The sequence below is a fragment of the Semicossyphus pulcher genome, unplaced genomic scaffold (assembly GCF_022749685.1).
Source record: "Semicossyphus pulcher isolate SPU_LCO1_2020_fin unplaced genomic scaffold, fSemPul1.0.p SCAF_4, whole genome shotgun sequence".
NCBI lineage: Eukaryota > Metazoa > Chordata > Actinopteri > Labriformes > Labridae > Semicossyphus > Semicossyphus pulcher.
Window position 1 is genome coordinate 4,837,166 of NW_027211715.1, and position 17,837 is coordinate 4,855,002.

Here is a 17,837-nt window from a genome sequence, read left to right on the forward strand (position 1 = left end):
GTCATTTACAGCACATCATCCAGCTGAATGTGTGCATACAGAGCATTAAGTTTCCTGATGTGATTCAAAGCATTCAAATAAAGCACAGGGGGGAGGGAGCAGGCACAGAGCCCATTATGCTGCTACAGTATATCCTTGGGAAAGAAGACAAATATATACAGCGTACATGCTATCTCTGTAAAATTAGTGATTTGCTTTTATCTGAAATCAAAGAGAAGCTCACAAATCTATTAAACGCCACCTTTTGTTTTTTAATAATGCATCAAACTGGGACCAAAGCTGGCTTTTCAAGCAATATGTAGACTGTTGTTCAGTACAAATATAATTAGACTTATTTTTAAGATACTCTGCAACGTTGAACCTAATTTGTATTTAGTAAAGTACAGTCCTTGATGAGCTATTCCCAGAGGCTGGGAGGCCCAGTTTGTATTTTGAACCAGCATAAAATCCTTGAATTAAGGAAAACTCAAGGGCCTTTCACTTTCCAGAGATTGTCGACGGCTGGATATATTAAGATTAGAATAGCGGTCTCTGTGGCATTGATTACACTGTTCTAAAGGACAACTATATATTCTAATTCTTCTCAGTCGTGTACACTTCTATAAAAGGTCTAATGTTGAATCCGACAACATAAGATTCTTCTTAAGGCTCTTGGCCAGGCCTGGTACGGTCTCATACTGTTCTTCCAAAGATGAACTCTAATGCATTTTAACATTATATTAATCATGTTTTTTCTGTTAGTCATTCATCTAAAAATTGTTTAGGGCCCTGACGTAGAAAACGGAACTCTGGTGAAACTCTGCCCCCTTAGTTTCCATCGCTATGCCTAACAAACGTTTCATTCTTACACAGCACATATGCAGTTTAAAATCATAACAGTGATAAATGTATCGTATAAAATTATTCGTAATGTTTTTAAACTAGTAGAGTTCTTGATAACAGATGAAGGTCAACTGCCGATATTCTCAACTGTAGCTAACTTGCTAACAAAGCTAATTCTCCATGACAAAACGCTAATTCTAGCCTCCATGTTTGAAAGAAGAAATCTGTAAAATGGTCCTTATACATCCATCCATGGAAAAATACATAATACCGGGCTACAGCTGTACACCCCAACCAAAAAACGTCTTCATCTTCAGCAGCTAACTATCCACGTAGAGGATGTGAAAACAAAATAACAGGACTGTTCTTGATTAGCATGTAGAGCACATTTGTTCTAGTCTGACAAATATGATACATGTAACGTAATGTTAAACCGTTCTTGTGTTGTAACTTAAAGATACAATCTCAAATATGTCAATTTCTGTGCTCTTGAGTGCCACCCACTAGCAATAATCAGAAATCATGGGAGCACACATCTCAATTCAACCAGACGACTACGGTTGGCTCCCTTTGTCACGGTTCTAACTCCTTATTTTCCTGGCTGACGGTCGCTTTCCTTTTTAGACTGTTTGCTTCATCTGAGCGTCCAATTTGTTTCTTTTTCTTTTGATTTTCACTTATTTTTGAAGTTGTATCTGTAGTCATCCATCTTTTCTTTGTTTGTTCAGCCATAGTAGATTACTGTTTACTCGCAACACTTGCAGAAACCGGAAAAGCAGCCGCTTAGCTCCGCCTACCCTCTCTGGCAGACCAACCACTGCTGGCTGATGGAAAACGCGTCACTAACTGGGCGCCGCTTGTGATTTTTTCCTTGAATGTCACCACAGACACCCATTCCATAAAAATACGATACACTGCATAGGCTCAGTCACCATTGTGTCACCTCATTCGGCGATAGATAGTGACTTAACAGACATTTATTTAAATGAAAAAGTTCAAGATTGTTACTATAAGTCTGTTTGGCTTCAGAATGTATGCCCCATAAAATAAAGTTAATGATGTGGTACTTGAACTTAGAAGTCACATTCAGCTCAGTAGGTCAGCTGAGTGAGTTAGAGCACTGTTTGATCTCTTCGGCTGTTGTGTTTATAGTTTGACTGTGGAGAAATGCAAAGCTACAACTTAGCTACAATTACACAGTCATGGTGTTGGGGAGGGGTTAATGAATAGTTGATTGTTTCAACTTTTTAAACAATAAAAATAGAAGAAATAATATATTAATAATTACTGAAAAATAAATATTAACATAGCGCTATGACCTTCAATTTAAAATGCACAGTGGGTAGTTATATACAGTACACATGCATATATGCTCTGTATTATGAGACAAATGAAATCAGATGGTGTAACGTCCCCACAGAGAAGATCTTTGAAAAATTCATAAAGGTTAAAACAACTGTTTATTCTGAGCTTTTCAGTGAAAGAAGGCAAGCAGCTCCCCACTGCATTGCCATCTGATGCTGCAAGAATCTATTCATACTGAAGCCACACACACACACACACACACACCGAAAAACAAACATCCCACTGACACACACAATCCTAAACACACTCTCTCACTCTTGAAGATCCAAACAAACACTTTATTATATTTCACATAATATAATTGAAAAGAAACGTCAAACTAAGAAGAGCTGACGAGGAATGACTGAGACAAACACCAGCTAGACAACACCAGTCAACCTCCTGCCATCAACAGATGATGGTCAGCCACGATTTACTGTCGGGAGCTTAAACCCCGAGCCCTGCAAAGGTGGTCTGCCAGTGCCTTCATTGTTTATTTTGCTTATTCTGATTTATTTTCTTAAAAAACAGAAAAATCAAAGATGTTTTTTTTTTAAATCAAATTTAGCTAAATGAACAAAATCAAATGATACTTAAACATTCTGCAGAGACATGAACAAAATATTTTTTCACATTTGTTTGCAATATTTTAAATGTTTTAGATATGCTAACATTTCACTTCTTCAGTGTGCAAAGGCATATTGATAGATTCATCTGCAGTATAAGCAAGTCCAGACACTATACAGTGTCCTCTAATGCTTCGCTGAAATATGTGCAACCCAACAGTCATTTCAATTATGAAAGTTATGCTCCAAGATCAAACAGCAGACAGCCCCTCCTGCCGCCTGAGTCTTATCTTTAGGTTTCTAAAGTGCATGTAAATGACGATGATGTCATCAGCAGACAATGCTATGACACAAAAAATTAATTTAGCTTTCTGTTGCAAATAGGAAAAGTTCTGTAGCTATTATAGTTTCATTTTAGAGCAAGTGTTGGAACACTTTGAGTCAAGTTAACGACAATAAAATACCGTATGACTTCACCAGGTGGACCTATAAAGTGATTTCAGTCATGCAGCTGTTGTATCGGAGGTAATGAAAGCTCTTAATTTGTCTTTCCCTTCTACAAGTTTAACCAGCATGCATTTGTGAGGGGACTAAAAGGAGTTTTGGCTAAAATGAGTTTCTTCCCATGGTATCTGAGCTCTTCTTCTGAGATACCGGAGCTTTAACATCCCAGAGAGGTTGAAGAAGGACTCTTTTTTTTTACATGAAAAGTTGAGCTAGTTCAACATCCAATCAGGTTGCCTCCCAGTCTCCCAGTGGAGGTATTCCAGGGATATCTAACTGGGAGGAAGCCCTAGGGCAAACCTCGATCCCGCTGGAGGGATTTAATATCCCAGCTGGCCTGGGAATCGCCTCAGGATTCTCCAGAGGGAGCTGGGAGAGGTGGTTGGGGATATGCAGAAGCTGGTCTGCTTAACCAAATTCAAGTCCAGAGTAGGAAGCGTGGCAGAACATTCTGAATAGGATGGATGGATAAATGAGTGGATTGATGTTGTCAGCCAAAAGTCCTATATTTTTTCTATCATTCTAAAAATTTCAACCATGTTTACAATAACTACACATTCTGTGTACTGATGGAGTTTGTTGTTTGTATGATGGAAACAGTCCTACCTTTGATGGAACAGCTGGTGTAGAAGTGTAAGGAGCCAAGCTTGGTGGCACATCTGTGATGTAGGTTTTCTTGGGGCCTGCAGGTTGGTATGCTTGGACAGGGGCCGGCTCAGGTCTCCTGGAGGGTAAACCACCAACCTGTTGTGCTCCTGGATGGTGCTGGTCTTGATATGCGCTCTGAGCCATCGGGGAGAAGCCGGGCTGTGGTGGTCCGTAGGCAAAGTCAGGACCTTTGGGCTGGGCGGGCATGTACTGCACCTGGGCAGGGCTACGAATGGGCTGCTGGCCAAAATGGTGACCGCTTGGGGCTTGATGCTGGGGGCCAGGTTGGGCCGACCTCACCTGGACATTGAAGGTGGGCTGGCTCGGGGTGGAGGCTGTAGCGTAGGAGGCTGGGACAGGCTGAGGGGCCATGTGGCTTTGAGGCTTGGCCACAGGACTGACAGAAGAAGGGGGGATAGAGGAGATTCCCCCTGGAGCCTGAGGTTTGGGTGTAGACTTCTTGGTGGCAGTCAGAGGCGGCTGGGTGGGAATGACCATACGCTTGTAACCAGTCACTGGAGCGCTGGGAGTGGAGGCTGCCGAGGATCCAGAGTTCTGAAAAACAGCAGAAATGTTGGGTTGGAACACTGATTCAAAGCATGACACAGTCTCGCATGTAAAGACATTTTAGTTACAGGCTATAAGAGTTAGCAAAAAGTTGTTATCTCTCAGGGTCACTGAGATTGTAATTAGATCGAGGTATGTTAGCATTAAGAGCTAAAAGGCTACTAACGAGGCATAACCTTCCTCCCTACTTCAAACCTTTACTGCTTGACAGATGACGACATCCGCAACACCAGCACCATCTCCTAACAGTAACCGGGCATTAAACTAGTACGTCACACCGTTAGAACTCGGTCACAGCAGCCCTTACATGAGCAGTGGCTTGTGTCTACCCAGAGTCCTCTCCGTTACGACTATGTGGGCTGCTTCCCGTCATCGGCTCCAACTGAGTTGAAATAGCTTCTGAGACATTTGACGTGAGGCAGTAATACGACAATCAATCTAAAAATAACTTGGAAAATGCTAACATGTCAACATGCTCCCACTGAAAATCCTAACAAGCTTATGCTATGCCATGATTATTTGACTTAACATCACCATCAAAAAAGTTAGAAGGTTGGTCTTTCTTTGTGGGTAATTGTTGAGAGATCTGGCTCTGGACAAAAGGAGTGGACCGACCGAAAGAAACGCTCCAGCATGGCTAAAAAGCATTGCAATTAGCAAGTTACAGTAACAAGGCAGACTGAAAGCTCTGATAAATTAAATCCTGCTGAATGGCAGAAATACATCAGTTGAATTCAACAGCTATTTACTGACACTGTGCTTTACGCTCAAATGATTATCCAGCCTGCCTCCCCAGAGTCAATTATCAGGCTACCTCGACAGCAGAGGCTCTACACTGTCCACGACCACCCATAATCTATGGCTAATAAAGCAGGAGGGGAAGCAATAAATTGTTTGGCAGAGGACGCCATGACGGCAGATTGGCAATGGCACATGACACTTGTGCTGACTGCGGCTGTTTGGACGGGAAAGATGTTTAAATCACTGAGATTTGTAGTGATGGTGTTCCTGGGAAGAGACGACTGCAGAGCAGCAACACAAAAACACTGCTGGGAATCTCACTGCTCAACAACTGGGTTGTTTAAAGCACAGGCCAGACTATATAACAAATTACAGCAGTGAATAAGACACAGAATAACACTGTTTTACTCAGATGTCAGAGGCTTCTGCCCCGAGTGTCTCTCATGTAAGTAATAATTGTTTTTCACCACCACTACATATCGGTGTCAGACGTTCAGCCAGTCTAAAAAGGGTCTATCATTAACCTTGGATGGCCTTATTAGGTTACTGCCTGAAGCCAAAAATCAGAGTCAATTACTAAATTTGCAGCACTAAGGGAACAAAAATGAACACTTGTAGACTTTAGACCCTTTGTAAGTCGGTTTGATGAGATGTCTTCTAAATTGGGGCAGAGCAACATTTCCAATCGATTTCCCCTAAAAGTTGATCAAAGCTGCTGCTCAGAAATGCCCCACATTGCTGTTTTTCTGCACTGATACACTCCTTTGTAACTCCTCTGCTTAAATTGAATAAAAAGCACTTGTCTTGTAAATGTACCAGAAAGGAAAAGTACACAGTGAAATTCAGTTTGTGGTCCTAATAAAGTACTTGGATGAAAAAGAATTCCAAGTTTCGGTAAAAGAGGTGCATGCATCAACTTTGTCTTAATCCCATCTAATCTGAGTCAGAGGGCAGACCCCGAGGAGCCATTAAAAGCTCCAGAGTGTGTTTCCTGCTCTCACTCTGCTTCTGTCTCACTGATTAGTGCCGATGTTTATTGAAAAAGTGTGTCTGTCTGCATACGTATGGAGAAATCTCCCTCTGCCCTGTAGGAAGTGAAATTACTTAATTTAAATGTTTCATGGGTTTTAAATACTCTAGATTATTAATTTATCTGAAAGGCCTTAGAACCTACAGTAGCATTTAGCTAGCAGAGCAGTGCAAATGCAAATTGGCCCCCTCGAAATAATTACACTGTCATGGTACATTTTCCACAAATTACATTAAGAGAATGGATCCAGCTCTTTTCTGAGGCTGAATGAAACGAATCAAATGCGTACGATCTGAACCAAAATGTCCGTGCAGTGGAGACCACTTTCATATTTACTAAGCTGCTGTTTGAGTTTCTGCATGACTTTGACCTCTTACTGTTAATGAGTGTGGCCTGAGATCATATCATGAGGCAAGATGTTTATTTGGCTGTTCAGTCGCTGCTTTCTGGGCCACAGACGGTGGCCACATTATTTCGAGCAAATTACAAAAATGTATCGTGTTCACACAATGTTCTTTCTCTATGTTACAAGGGTTGAGAGGGTACCATCAATCGGGAGAAGTGTGTAACGCTGTGCTGGATAGCATTCTTTAGCTCCAGTTAGCGGCCTTAGCTCTAAATTATCAGTGCGGAGAAGAGACCAAAAATAAGCTGACAGAAGAAGAGAAAAAAGAAAGTGATCAAGCACAAGATCTGAAGAGTAAACCTCGGCCGGGCTTTAAGTTGTTGGTGGGAAAGTGAATGGCCCTCTGATGGGATTCTGTCTTAATGTTTGGTTATAAAAGTTCATGTATTTGGGTTTTATAAATGCATATATTTTTAAGAGTGATTTACTTACTGCACTATTATGGCAAGATTTGAACAAAATACTGTGAAATTGAAAAATGTTACAGAATTAATAATAAAATGTGTTTTGGTAAAAAAAAAAAAAAAAGCTTAATTTCTTGTTTGTGTGAAATGTTTCTTGTTCCAAGAAGTTCCATCACCATTCACATTGGTGATTTTCATGTTTCCCAGTTTTCTGGGCACGTCCAAATTGGGAGGAGACCCCGAGGTAGACCCAGAGCCCGCTGGAGGGATTATACATCCCACCTGGCCTGGGAACGCTTCGGGATCCCCCAGGAGGAGCTGGAACATGTTGCTAGGGAGAGGGACGTCTACGCTAACTTGCCTAGCTTGTTGCAACCGCGACCCAACCTCAGATAAGCCGAGGATGGATGGATGTATGGATGTATTATGGATGGATAGATGGATGTATGGATGGATGGATCGATAGATCGATAGATGGATGGATGGATGGAAGGATGGATGGATGGATTTTTGTGTTATTATTATTTGCTTGTCTTGTGACAAATAAAAAATTTTTTTACAAGAAACTTTTCTTGTTTTATAAAATGATATTTCATTCGCTATATTCATAAACACTGTTGACACTGGAACCTTATCCTTATACTGTTGTCTGTACAGTGCACGCTGTGTAACAGAAAGGGTTATAATTATTAACAATCAAAAAGTCTTATTACACAAAAACAATGTTGTGTAGTAATTGGGGACGTTTCAAGTTCAAACATGAGAAGTGGATATGACCAGAATCTTCCATATATTCTTACATAATATTTCACTGGTGGGTAAATGTACAGCATTCAACACAAAATCATCACATCTAAGCTCAATGCAATAACCTGTGTGTGTTTGTGTGTTTCCCAGTGGTAATTTGAGATGGATTTGGACGACACAATTTTGTACAATCAAATCTTAAACAATAGAAGATTCAGCAGAGACCTTTTTGTATGATCTGACCCGTTTGTGTCAGGCAAAGTGTGAACGCCAAAAGTCGGACCCAACACGCAGCATCAGTCTGAATGCACACTGTGTTGTTGTCTCCAGCACCCCCGCCACACACACACACACACACACACACACACAAACAAAACACACAGCTCTCAGAAAGTTTTCCCTAACGCCTTCAGAAAAGTTAACCCTCACTCTGCGCTGTAATTCAGACTGACTTTGCAAACAACTTAAGTGTGAAATTTCTCAGAGACTCTCAAGAAAGCCTTTTGACACATTAAAAAAGATTAGGAGAGACTATACAAGCCTTGGGGGGGGGCTGAGTAAAACTGTTAACTTTGCATTTCAAACCACGAGGGTGGGGGGATTTTTTTAAAGCAAGTGGGGGGAAAACCCCTAAAGAGGGAGAAGTTCTGCATCTTTTCAGACTCATCTAAGACCTTGGATATTTTTCACTGAACTTCTTCCTGCTCCTTATTCAGACAAAGCTCCCGACTGTTGGCCCCACTGTCCATTTGCATCCGTCTGTTTCAGCACTAACGCTGTGACCATGGAAGAATTCCCAGTCAACACTTTAGCATTCACTCGTCTCCTCTCCTCTTTAACTCGTCTTTTCTCTTCACAATCAGGCACAATAGTCACATTTAACAATCTGTCAGCCTTAATACAGCCATGCCATTCAGCGTATCACTCCCCTTCCTAAAATAGTTTGAGATAAGGCACATTAAACATGATTAAACTCTGTCTCTGTGGAACATGGCGAGACCTCTAGCTGTTTCCAACTATCTCTCCGTTTGCAGATAAAATGTGTGTTTTGCACATATTGGGAAGTTTTCACGAAGCGTATCTTTTATGTGCATATCTGATCCTTTTCGGGCTCCTTCATAGATAGCTGCATGACAACCCTCGTCTTTAACAGGCAGTGTTTTCACCCACACCAGAAAAATTAGAATAAATGTTAAATGGGTGCCTGTATCACGTTCTCTTGATATACTGCCACTGTGACTGGTATTTATAGCATTGATTATATTATAGTATTACATGCTAAGGCGTTCACTTTCTTTCTTCTGTGGAGCAATGCTTTTGTTTTTTTTAAGATAATTTTTTGGCTTTTGCTTTTATTGACAGCTGAAGAGAGACAGGAAATGTTGGGAGGAGAGAGTGGAGGGTGACAAGCAGCAAATGATCGGCAGGCCAGGAGTCCAACCTGCGATCAGTGCGCTGAGGACTGCAGCCTCTGTATGAGCTACCAACCGAGCTAAACAAGCACCCCATGCTTTTGTTTTTTAATTAATAAATATACATTTAGCAACGCTGGTTTTGCTCAGTTGGTAGAGCAGGCGCCCCATGTACAGAGGCTACAGTCCTCCTCTCACTGATCGCAGGTTCGACTCCCAGTCTGCCGATCATCTGGTGCATGTCACCCCCCACTCTCTTCTCCCAACATTTCCTGTCTCTCTTCAGCTGTCCTGTCAAATAAAGGCAAAAAAAGCCAGAAAAATAATCTTCAAGAAATAAATAAATAAATATGTTTTTATAATAACGAAGCTACGATGTCCACTAACAGTATTACTTATGGCAACAGCATTCCATATCCTTTTTCCTATTCCCATAATCCTTATAATGCACTGGCCAGGTGCATTAACAGGAACATCTCTCTTAAAACCAAATCTAATTTAAAAATTCTGTTTTATGCTAACTTTCAATTAGCAAAGTAATGATGGTGTGAATACATTAGTCTCGGGGAAAATTCTTCTTCGGCTTTGTTTAGGTAAAAAGTACCTAAAAAGTCAAAAAGAAACGAAGTGCAGTGTGACTCATGAGCCACCTAGCTTCTACTGCCGAGGTAACAAACAGCAGCAGATGTGTGTGAGCGAAGAAGAAACTGTCACAAATGAAAACTTGAAATTTCCATCATCTTTTATACATTTTAGCGTTTGTGTTCATCTACCATCCACCAACTGTTTATATACATGTACTTAATTCTTAATCACGCAACAGTAGTAGATGACAAGAAGACACAATCAAGTCACATCATTAGGCTATTTGCAGATTTTCAGAACCTTACTTGTGTTGATAAAATGATACATAAAATCCCCCAATGCGGGCGCTGGTTTAGCTCAGCTGATGGAGCAGGCGCCGTACGGTCTTCTACGCACCGATCGCAGGTTTGACTCCCGGCCTGCCGATCATTTGGTGCATGTCATCCCCCGCTCTCTTCTCACCATATTTCCTGTCTCTCTTTAGCTGTCCTATCTAATAAAGGCAAAAGCCAAATAATTTTATTTTTTTTTAAATCCCCCAATGTTGAAATCATTACGGCTGAATTCCAACATGTGCAACAATTCCACTGTGCTATTTGGAACATACTTGAACAGCCACTTGGTGCAAGATTGGAACGTTATTTTGGCCTGCACAGCCAAAACCGTCACTTTGCACCAAAAATGTTTCAGATTTCTACAGCAATGATTATTTGTTGGGGCTGAAAGAGTGTTTCTCAGTCTAACACACAGTGTACGTATATTAGTATAGCGTATATATTACAGATACTTAAAATGCAGGGAGAGATTAAAAACACAGCATGAGCGGGGTCACAGTCATGAACACAGTACATGACGTGCAAACTCTTTTGGTTCACCAAGACGACCCGAAGACAATGTAGTTGAACATTAAGTCCATGTTTCAACATTCACGGTTATGTAATCCCCTAAAAAAAACGGGTTCAGAAAAAAAGTATGTAATATTTCTAGTATGATGTAACAACATCATATAAAGTAGGGCGTATTACTCACTGATGCAACTAAAAAATCCTTTTCTGGGCTGCCGTGCGAAAAAAGAAAAGTCCCCGAGAGTCAGCGATCGTGGCACTTCTGCAGGCTATCTGTACAAAGAGAGGGAGACGTGTGTTTCGTGGCTCTCACACAGCAGAAACTAATTGTTTCATTCACCTCCTGCAGTACCAAAGGCCGGTCTCTCACCACACATCCCTGACTCGTCCCTGTAATGAGCTTTGCACGCACTTGTGACCGGCTCCTGCATGAGGAGGTGAAATACTGCACAGCTAAAAAACGTCCGCACTTTACAGTCTGCGGATGTCATCAATCCAGCTGGAACTGTTCCCTCAGATGTGTGTGTGATTGTGTGTGTGTTGTACACTCTGTAAGCATGCACATGTTATTGGGAGGAGGGATAATATGCACTGACAGCGGTTGATGGTGAGCCTTTTAGCATTGTGACTAGGACTTGATGATGTAAAGAGGCAGGTTACATCGACTGCAGCAGCTCCCTGGCTCACACTAAATTTGTCATTGGTTCACCCTGTTAATAAAAGACAAAGGGCTGATTGGAGTTTATTTGACTAACAAACATTGACGGAACACATTGAGCGCCCGAAGGCGTGCTCCTCTCTCCACAGTTGGCTGCTCCTGTCAAAACTCCAAACCTGCTGCCAGATTGACCTTAAGGTCAACGGGCGCCACCGGCACAGTGGCAGCATCTCTGCTCCGCGCAGCAACAAAGCAATCAAAGAGAATCGCAGCACATAAAACAAACAGAGAGGAAAAAAGTTAAACACCAGCCAGCCCTGTAATTACAGAGCTGGAGTGTCATCTTGACGCAGTTCTGGCAGCTCTTGGAGATTAGCGGCAGAAATACACACTGGTGGCGTCACAGCCCTGAAGAGTAGAATATCCATTGCAACAAATATCCGCCTATGGCTCTGACCTTTTAAAGGAATACAAGAGGCTGGCCAGTGTCGTGCATGTGACAGCAGCAGAAGCTCCGAACAAGAGAGAAACTGTTTAGATCCTGATCTGCATCTTTAATGAACATATTTTACATTTGTTCTGTTCAAATTCAGCCTCAACAACAAAGCCTTACCTGACCATCTACTGTCCTTAGAACTGACCTCTGTGTATAAAAACCACCTGTGATAACTGAAGCGTAATGTGTCACTACATGAACCTTATTACATGCGGTCCTGACTGATGCAAATGTATTCTGCCCCGGGAGAAGCTTACATCAAAACGTCTCAGTGTTGTGACAGTCTGAACACGTGAAGGACGTTCCTGACATCAGAGTGGGACAGCAACATAAGCACACATGGAAACAGTGGAACAGTGAGATACACACCATGTCAAAGTGTGCACACTGCAAAACCACTATCTGGCCACAGGGGGCAAACAGGACAGGTGAGTGAAGCAATGATTAACCTTTTTTAATGGAAATCAATCAGTTCAATAGGTCAAAGGCTAATTAAATACCCTTCTTGTACGCCAATCTGCCATAACACTATGACCACCCGCCTAATATTAGTTCCCCATTTTACCACCAAAGCAGCCCTAACCCATCGAAGCATGGACTCCACTAGACCTCTGAAGGTGTGCTGAGGTATCTGGCACTAAGACGTGAGCAGCGTCCTTTAAGTCCTGTGCGTTGCGAGGTGGGGCCTCCATGGATCGGACTTGTTTGTCCAGCACATCCCACAGACGCTCGATTGGATTGAGATCTGAGGAATTTGGGGGCCGAGTCAACACCTTGAACTCGTTGTCCGGTTCCGCAAACCATTCCTAAACCATTTCCATGAAGGGGTGTACTTGGTCTGCGACAGTGTTCAGGTAGGTGGTACCTGTCAAAGTAGCATCCACATGAATGGCAGGACCAAAGGTTTCCCAGCAGAACATTACCCATAGCATCACGGCTTCTCTTAGTGCAGCCTGGTGCCATGTTTTCCCCAGGTAGGCGACACATGCACCCGGCCATCCACATGATGTCAGAGTGCGATTCTTTAGACCAGGTTGCCTTCTTCCATTGCTCCGTGGTCCAGTTCTGATGCTCACGTGCCCATTGTACGTGCTTTCAGTGGTGGATAGGAGTCAGCATGGGCACCCTGACCGGTCTGCAGCTACTCTGCTCCATACACAACAAACTGCGATGCGGTGTGTTCTGACACCTTTCTATCGAAACCAGCATTAACTTTTTCAGTAGTCTGAGCTACAGTAGCTCTTCTGTGGGATCGCACCACATGGGCCAACCTTCACTCCCCACGGCCAGGAACATCCCACAAGAGCTGCAGTTTTGGAGATGCTCTGAGCCAGTCGTCTAGCCCTCACAGTTTGGCCCTTTTCAAAGTCGCTTACATCCTTATGCTGCCCATTTTTCCTTCTTCCAACACATCCACTTCGAGGACAATAATTTCACTTGCTGCCTAACAAATCCCACCCACTGACAGGAGCCATTGTAACGAGATAATCAATGTGTTTTCACCTGTCAGTGGTCATAATGTTATGGCTGACGGTGTATATTTTGTTGAAATAAACTAAACAAGATTCTGACACCTGAGACGTCAAACATACAAATATCTGTTTTCCCTGGACAGTGGTGAAGGCTGGGAGAGGGCCTGCATGCAAAGCACAAATAAATGCACTACATTAATAACAAATGCTTTCCAGCACACGTGTCTACAGGGATTTGTAATAACACAAAGATGGAACAAAAGGAGGTGAAACAAAAGCTTGTAACAAACACTAATTTTTTTTACGCACAGGAATCAACCTTAAAGTTAGATGATGCAGTTTTCTGTGCACATTTCTTCTCCTGGCTCTTTTTTGGGGGGTAAAAACGTCTCCGTTGGTCGCATCACGTGTAGCGAATTATAAAGTTGGATGAAATTGATCCTAAGAGCAAGTCGGAGCCTCTGTGCGTGGTTAGGGCAGAAACGTGTTGGCAAAATTAAAGGCTTGTCAGTCCCTGTTTGTCTCCAAACTCAAGAGCCGCAAGTAAAGTGCAGATTTGGTAGAAGCAAATCAAACCAGCTGATAAAAGGCTCCATAGTTTTGGCGTGAAAAGAAAAGCCGTTAGAGATTTTGTCAGGATTTTAAGCAAAGGCGTCCTGCAGTCGCAGAACGAGGAGGAAGTTTTTAACTGCTTAACGATGACCTAAAAAGTTAGAGAGATGACATCAGTGGAGAGCACTGGTTGTCATGGGGATAAGGGAGAGGCTTACAACCTGAATTGTTATTAAAAATGTTCAGAATATTTTGGGAATTAAACTACATAATGGCAGTAACAGATACTTCTGACAATGCCAGGCAAGCATTTCCCCCGGTTTCCAGTCTTTATCCGATGCTAAGCTAACATTTAACAAACAAATGGGAGTCGGTCTTATCATCAGATCCCCTTATTTTGCACCTGCTGCTCTAAAAGGGTTTGTATAACAACTGTACTGATGGGTTCACTTTAACAGAAAGACCACTTAAAGAATCTCTCTCGGCTAGGCTACATACATCTGCCCCCTCTACCAATGTCAACACAGTCAATTAAACTCTACAGTTTCCCAGTTTTACTCCTACAACACTTTGCAACTTGTTTATGTTTTTCTTGTTATATGCTAAATATATGCAGAAAAACCTGTGTTTACATTTGCAAACAATATGGCTGAGGTCTAATTTATTCACTTCTTTCTCATCCTCCACCTCCTGATCGAACAACACGAGCGAGGGAAGTTTGGGTGAAGAACAATCCTCCACAGCTTCCAGCTTTTTTCTGATTCACTGCTCAGTCATGGACTGTCCATTAACCACGTCTATCTGGTAATCTAGGTTTTCTACTTAATTGTGCAGCATTGTGTATTGAAGAATCTAACTGATGGAATAAAAAACATCTCTCATGTCTTCATCTCTCTACAATTTAACCTGAGAAAACACATATGAATGAATGTTTGAAGCCTTTAACTGCAGACAGAGTTCAGGTGTGAGGGATGAGGACTGCTCCTGAAGGCATGATGAATTTAAATGGTTAGATCTTCCCTTGAGAAGCCTCAGGATTTGAGCCTCACAGGGGGAGCCGAGGAAAGGTCACAGACCCCGATCATCCTCTGAGGGAGCTGAGACACCACCAGGGTGGTCTGGAGTCTGCGCTCTCTGAGATCGCTCAGCAGACGCCGTGATCAGTGGGAGACTTGGGAGCGAGCAGCGAGGGCCTATCATTCTGCCATGTTGTGACAGCAAGTGCCATCTGCAATGCTCTGCCTGTTGAGAGACGGGAGTGTCACGGCATGGCTTGACTGGCACAGTGTGAGAGCGAGGCCTCCTCGGGGCACTCATGTGGAAGGATCCATCTCAGCAGCATTTCAAGCACTTGGCTTCAGCTAAACTGTCAGCAGACTTCAATAATGCCCATCTGTTCTGAACGGACATGACAATTTATTACACAGACATCAAGCTATTTGACACAGAGTAAAAATACAAACAGAGCGATGTGTGCGATGCTGCAGCTCGTCTGCTGACGTAGCCGAGAAGTGACAGTAACATGATGCCCTTCTCTTTGGTATTTTATACAGTCTGAATCAAACAGAGCCACGTTGTTCTGCTCCTGACTTTAATGCAAATACTCCTGCTGTGCTGGGACACTCCAAGAAAACAAGCGCACTGGATTTGCATTGAAAGTATTTAGAGAGTAAACACAACTGCCCACCTTCCTGCAGTATGTTTCAGCATTTCACCAAAAACAGATGGGACAAAACCTTGCTTTCTCTGCTCGTGTACAACTATATAACTATATCACTCGTAAAAAAAAAGGTAATTTAGTTTTCATTCAGTGTTCAGAATCACCAACATTTTAAAGGGACCTGAGTCAGACACATTCAGAGCCTTTTCTGCAGAAGAAACGACATTTTAAGGGGAAAAAAAGCATTTTGACCAGAGAATTCAGCTCTTCCAGGATCCTTCCAGAACCTAATTGGATGGTGTTTGCAGGGTTAAATGCAGGATAACTTCTTGTTGTTGTAGTTTGGTCCAGTGTTAAAAGGTAAACGCTGCGTAAATGAAAAGTTATGGAATATCTGTATAAAAAGGTCAAAACATTTCTAAAAGTGTCCCAGCTTCTAACAAGATACTGGAAGTATTTGGTAAGGAAGGTAAAATAGTCACTCGCGGTGGTGCATATGAAATTAATAGGCTGAAGAAGAAGTTATCAGATATCGTGATGTATCGTGATGTATCACGATATCGTTATCATGGGTCACACATCGCACATCGAATCGTGAGTTACCCTGCTATTCCCACTCCTACTAGGAACAGGGTGAAGGCCTTTGCACAGCACTCCAAAAACATCTGACAGACTCCAGTGTGTAAAAATGTACCCGTGAACTCTGGAGTTCATGCCACAGGGTCACAATGTCTCGCCTTAAAGGAACCAAACAGCTGAACAGCCCATTCATGTGTTTTTTCTAGAGGGCAGTAACACAGGCACACTTCACTTTCAACATGAACACAAACAAAGAGACGGCTTCAGTGCACTTCACTGCCTGACTGTTAATTGAGGTGGAATCATGACTGTAAGTGAGTCTCACGGTCCCTGTAGTTGTAGCAGAACACACACAACCGCACACACATACACACGTCTCCTGATGCAGTGCTGCATCATGGGGAAGTTTATCGTGGTGGTGAGTGTATGTCGAGCAGGGAGCCGAGGCTTTCAATATTTTATTTATTATGCTGCACATTATCGTGTGGCAGCGTGTGTACGAATCAGAGGAGGAGGAGCTTTTTAATTTCAGCACAGATTTTTATCACAGCAGATTGAATCAGATCAGAGCGAGCTTTAATGCAGGAAGTGCATTAGAGCTTAATTGGGACAAAACTGTCACTGCTTAATGCTGGAACTTGGTTTATTAATTCATTTTAAAGTGGATAACAAGTAAATTTCATCCACATTATGGACACACAACAGATTCACTTCAATATATGAAATAATAACGGTTTAGGTAAATTAAGACTAAAGACTAAAGGGGAAAATAAATACCTGTTACTTTTTACTAAATCTCAGGAGCCTACTTGCTTTAGTCTGAGGACGATTTAGCCTCCAGGGATGAAGTCCAACATTTTTGAGCATGAAGTGTAGCCATCTGGAAAAATGATAACAGATATCCGAGCCAAGACTTTCTCTTTCACCTGCTGGTAATGGAGACGTAACTGACAGACTGACACCGACTGTTTTCTTGCATCAAAATAAAGTGCGCTCCAAATGGAATCGGTCAATACAACCTGGAGTACAAACGGAATGGGCACCTAAAACCTTGTCCCTCACCTACAGATCTGTTTTCTATGCACGTCTGTTAATGAAGAACTCATTTCAACATGAGTGAATGGGTGAGACAATAACCTCCTGCGCCTTGACAAGCTGACAGTGATCGCTGTTTTGCATGCTTTCTTATTCTGTTTATTATTGTGCAGAGAATTTAGCAAATTTTCAGACACCTGCTTGAAGAATTTACAAGAAATTGGCTTTAATCATCCTTCTCTGTATGTGAGTCCCTCCAGGAAGTTGCAACGTTGCGCAAATTCAACCAATTGCCACAACCTTCTCTCGACCCTGCAATTTCCCCAAATTTGACCAATCATCTTATTTCCCTGCGCACGTGAAGTTGTTTACCACCAAGCTCTTCTTTGATATTCAAAATATCACTCCTCATAGGTTGGCAATGTAATGAAAACACTAGAAAGCTGCCTGCTGGAACTGTACTTTGTTTTTTTCTGTGAAGCAGACAGCTGCAGCTTTCTAACGGGGCTCTGGTGTGATCGTCTCTTTCATGAGCTACCTACTCCGGCCTCGAACTACAGAGTCTTTATAGAGACTCTATACAGAAAGTCAAATGATAAAAATCCCCAAAAATCCAACACTCGATGTATTGATGTGACCATTTATCCATGTTTCTGTGCTGAAAACTGTTAGCCGTCTGATTGTCCTTAGCATACAGGGATAAAAAAATCATTTCACGACTATTGACTTTGGTGTCATTCAGTTTTTACACATTTTATTTGCCG

General features: G+C 42.2%; 1 protein-coding gene across 3 annotated transcripts in view; it reads right to left on the bottom strand.

Moving 5' to 3' along the window:
• The window catches only part of lpp (LIM domain containing preferred translocation partner in lipoma), a 169,086-nt gene that overhangs the window by 63,905 nt on the left and 87,344 nt on the right, over window positions 1-17,837 (bottom strand). For all 3 annotated transcript variants that reach the window (XM_069680589.1, XM_069680587.1, XM_069680588.1), the window contains one exon: window positions 3,843-4,439. In XM_069680589.1, coding sequence (XP_069536690.1) covers window positions 3,843-4,439 — 597 coding nt within the window. The remainder of the gene's footprint in view (window positions 1-3,842; window positions 4,440-17,837) is intronic.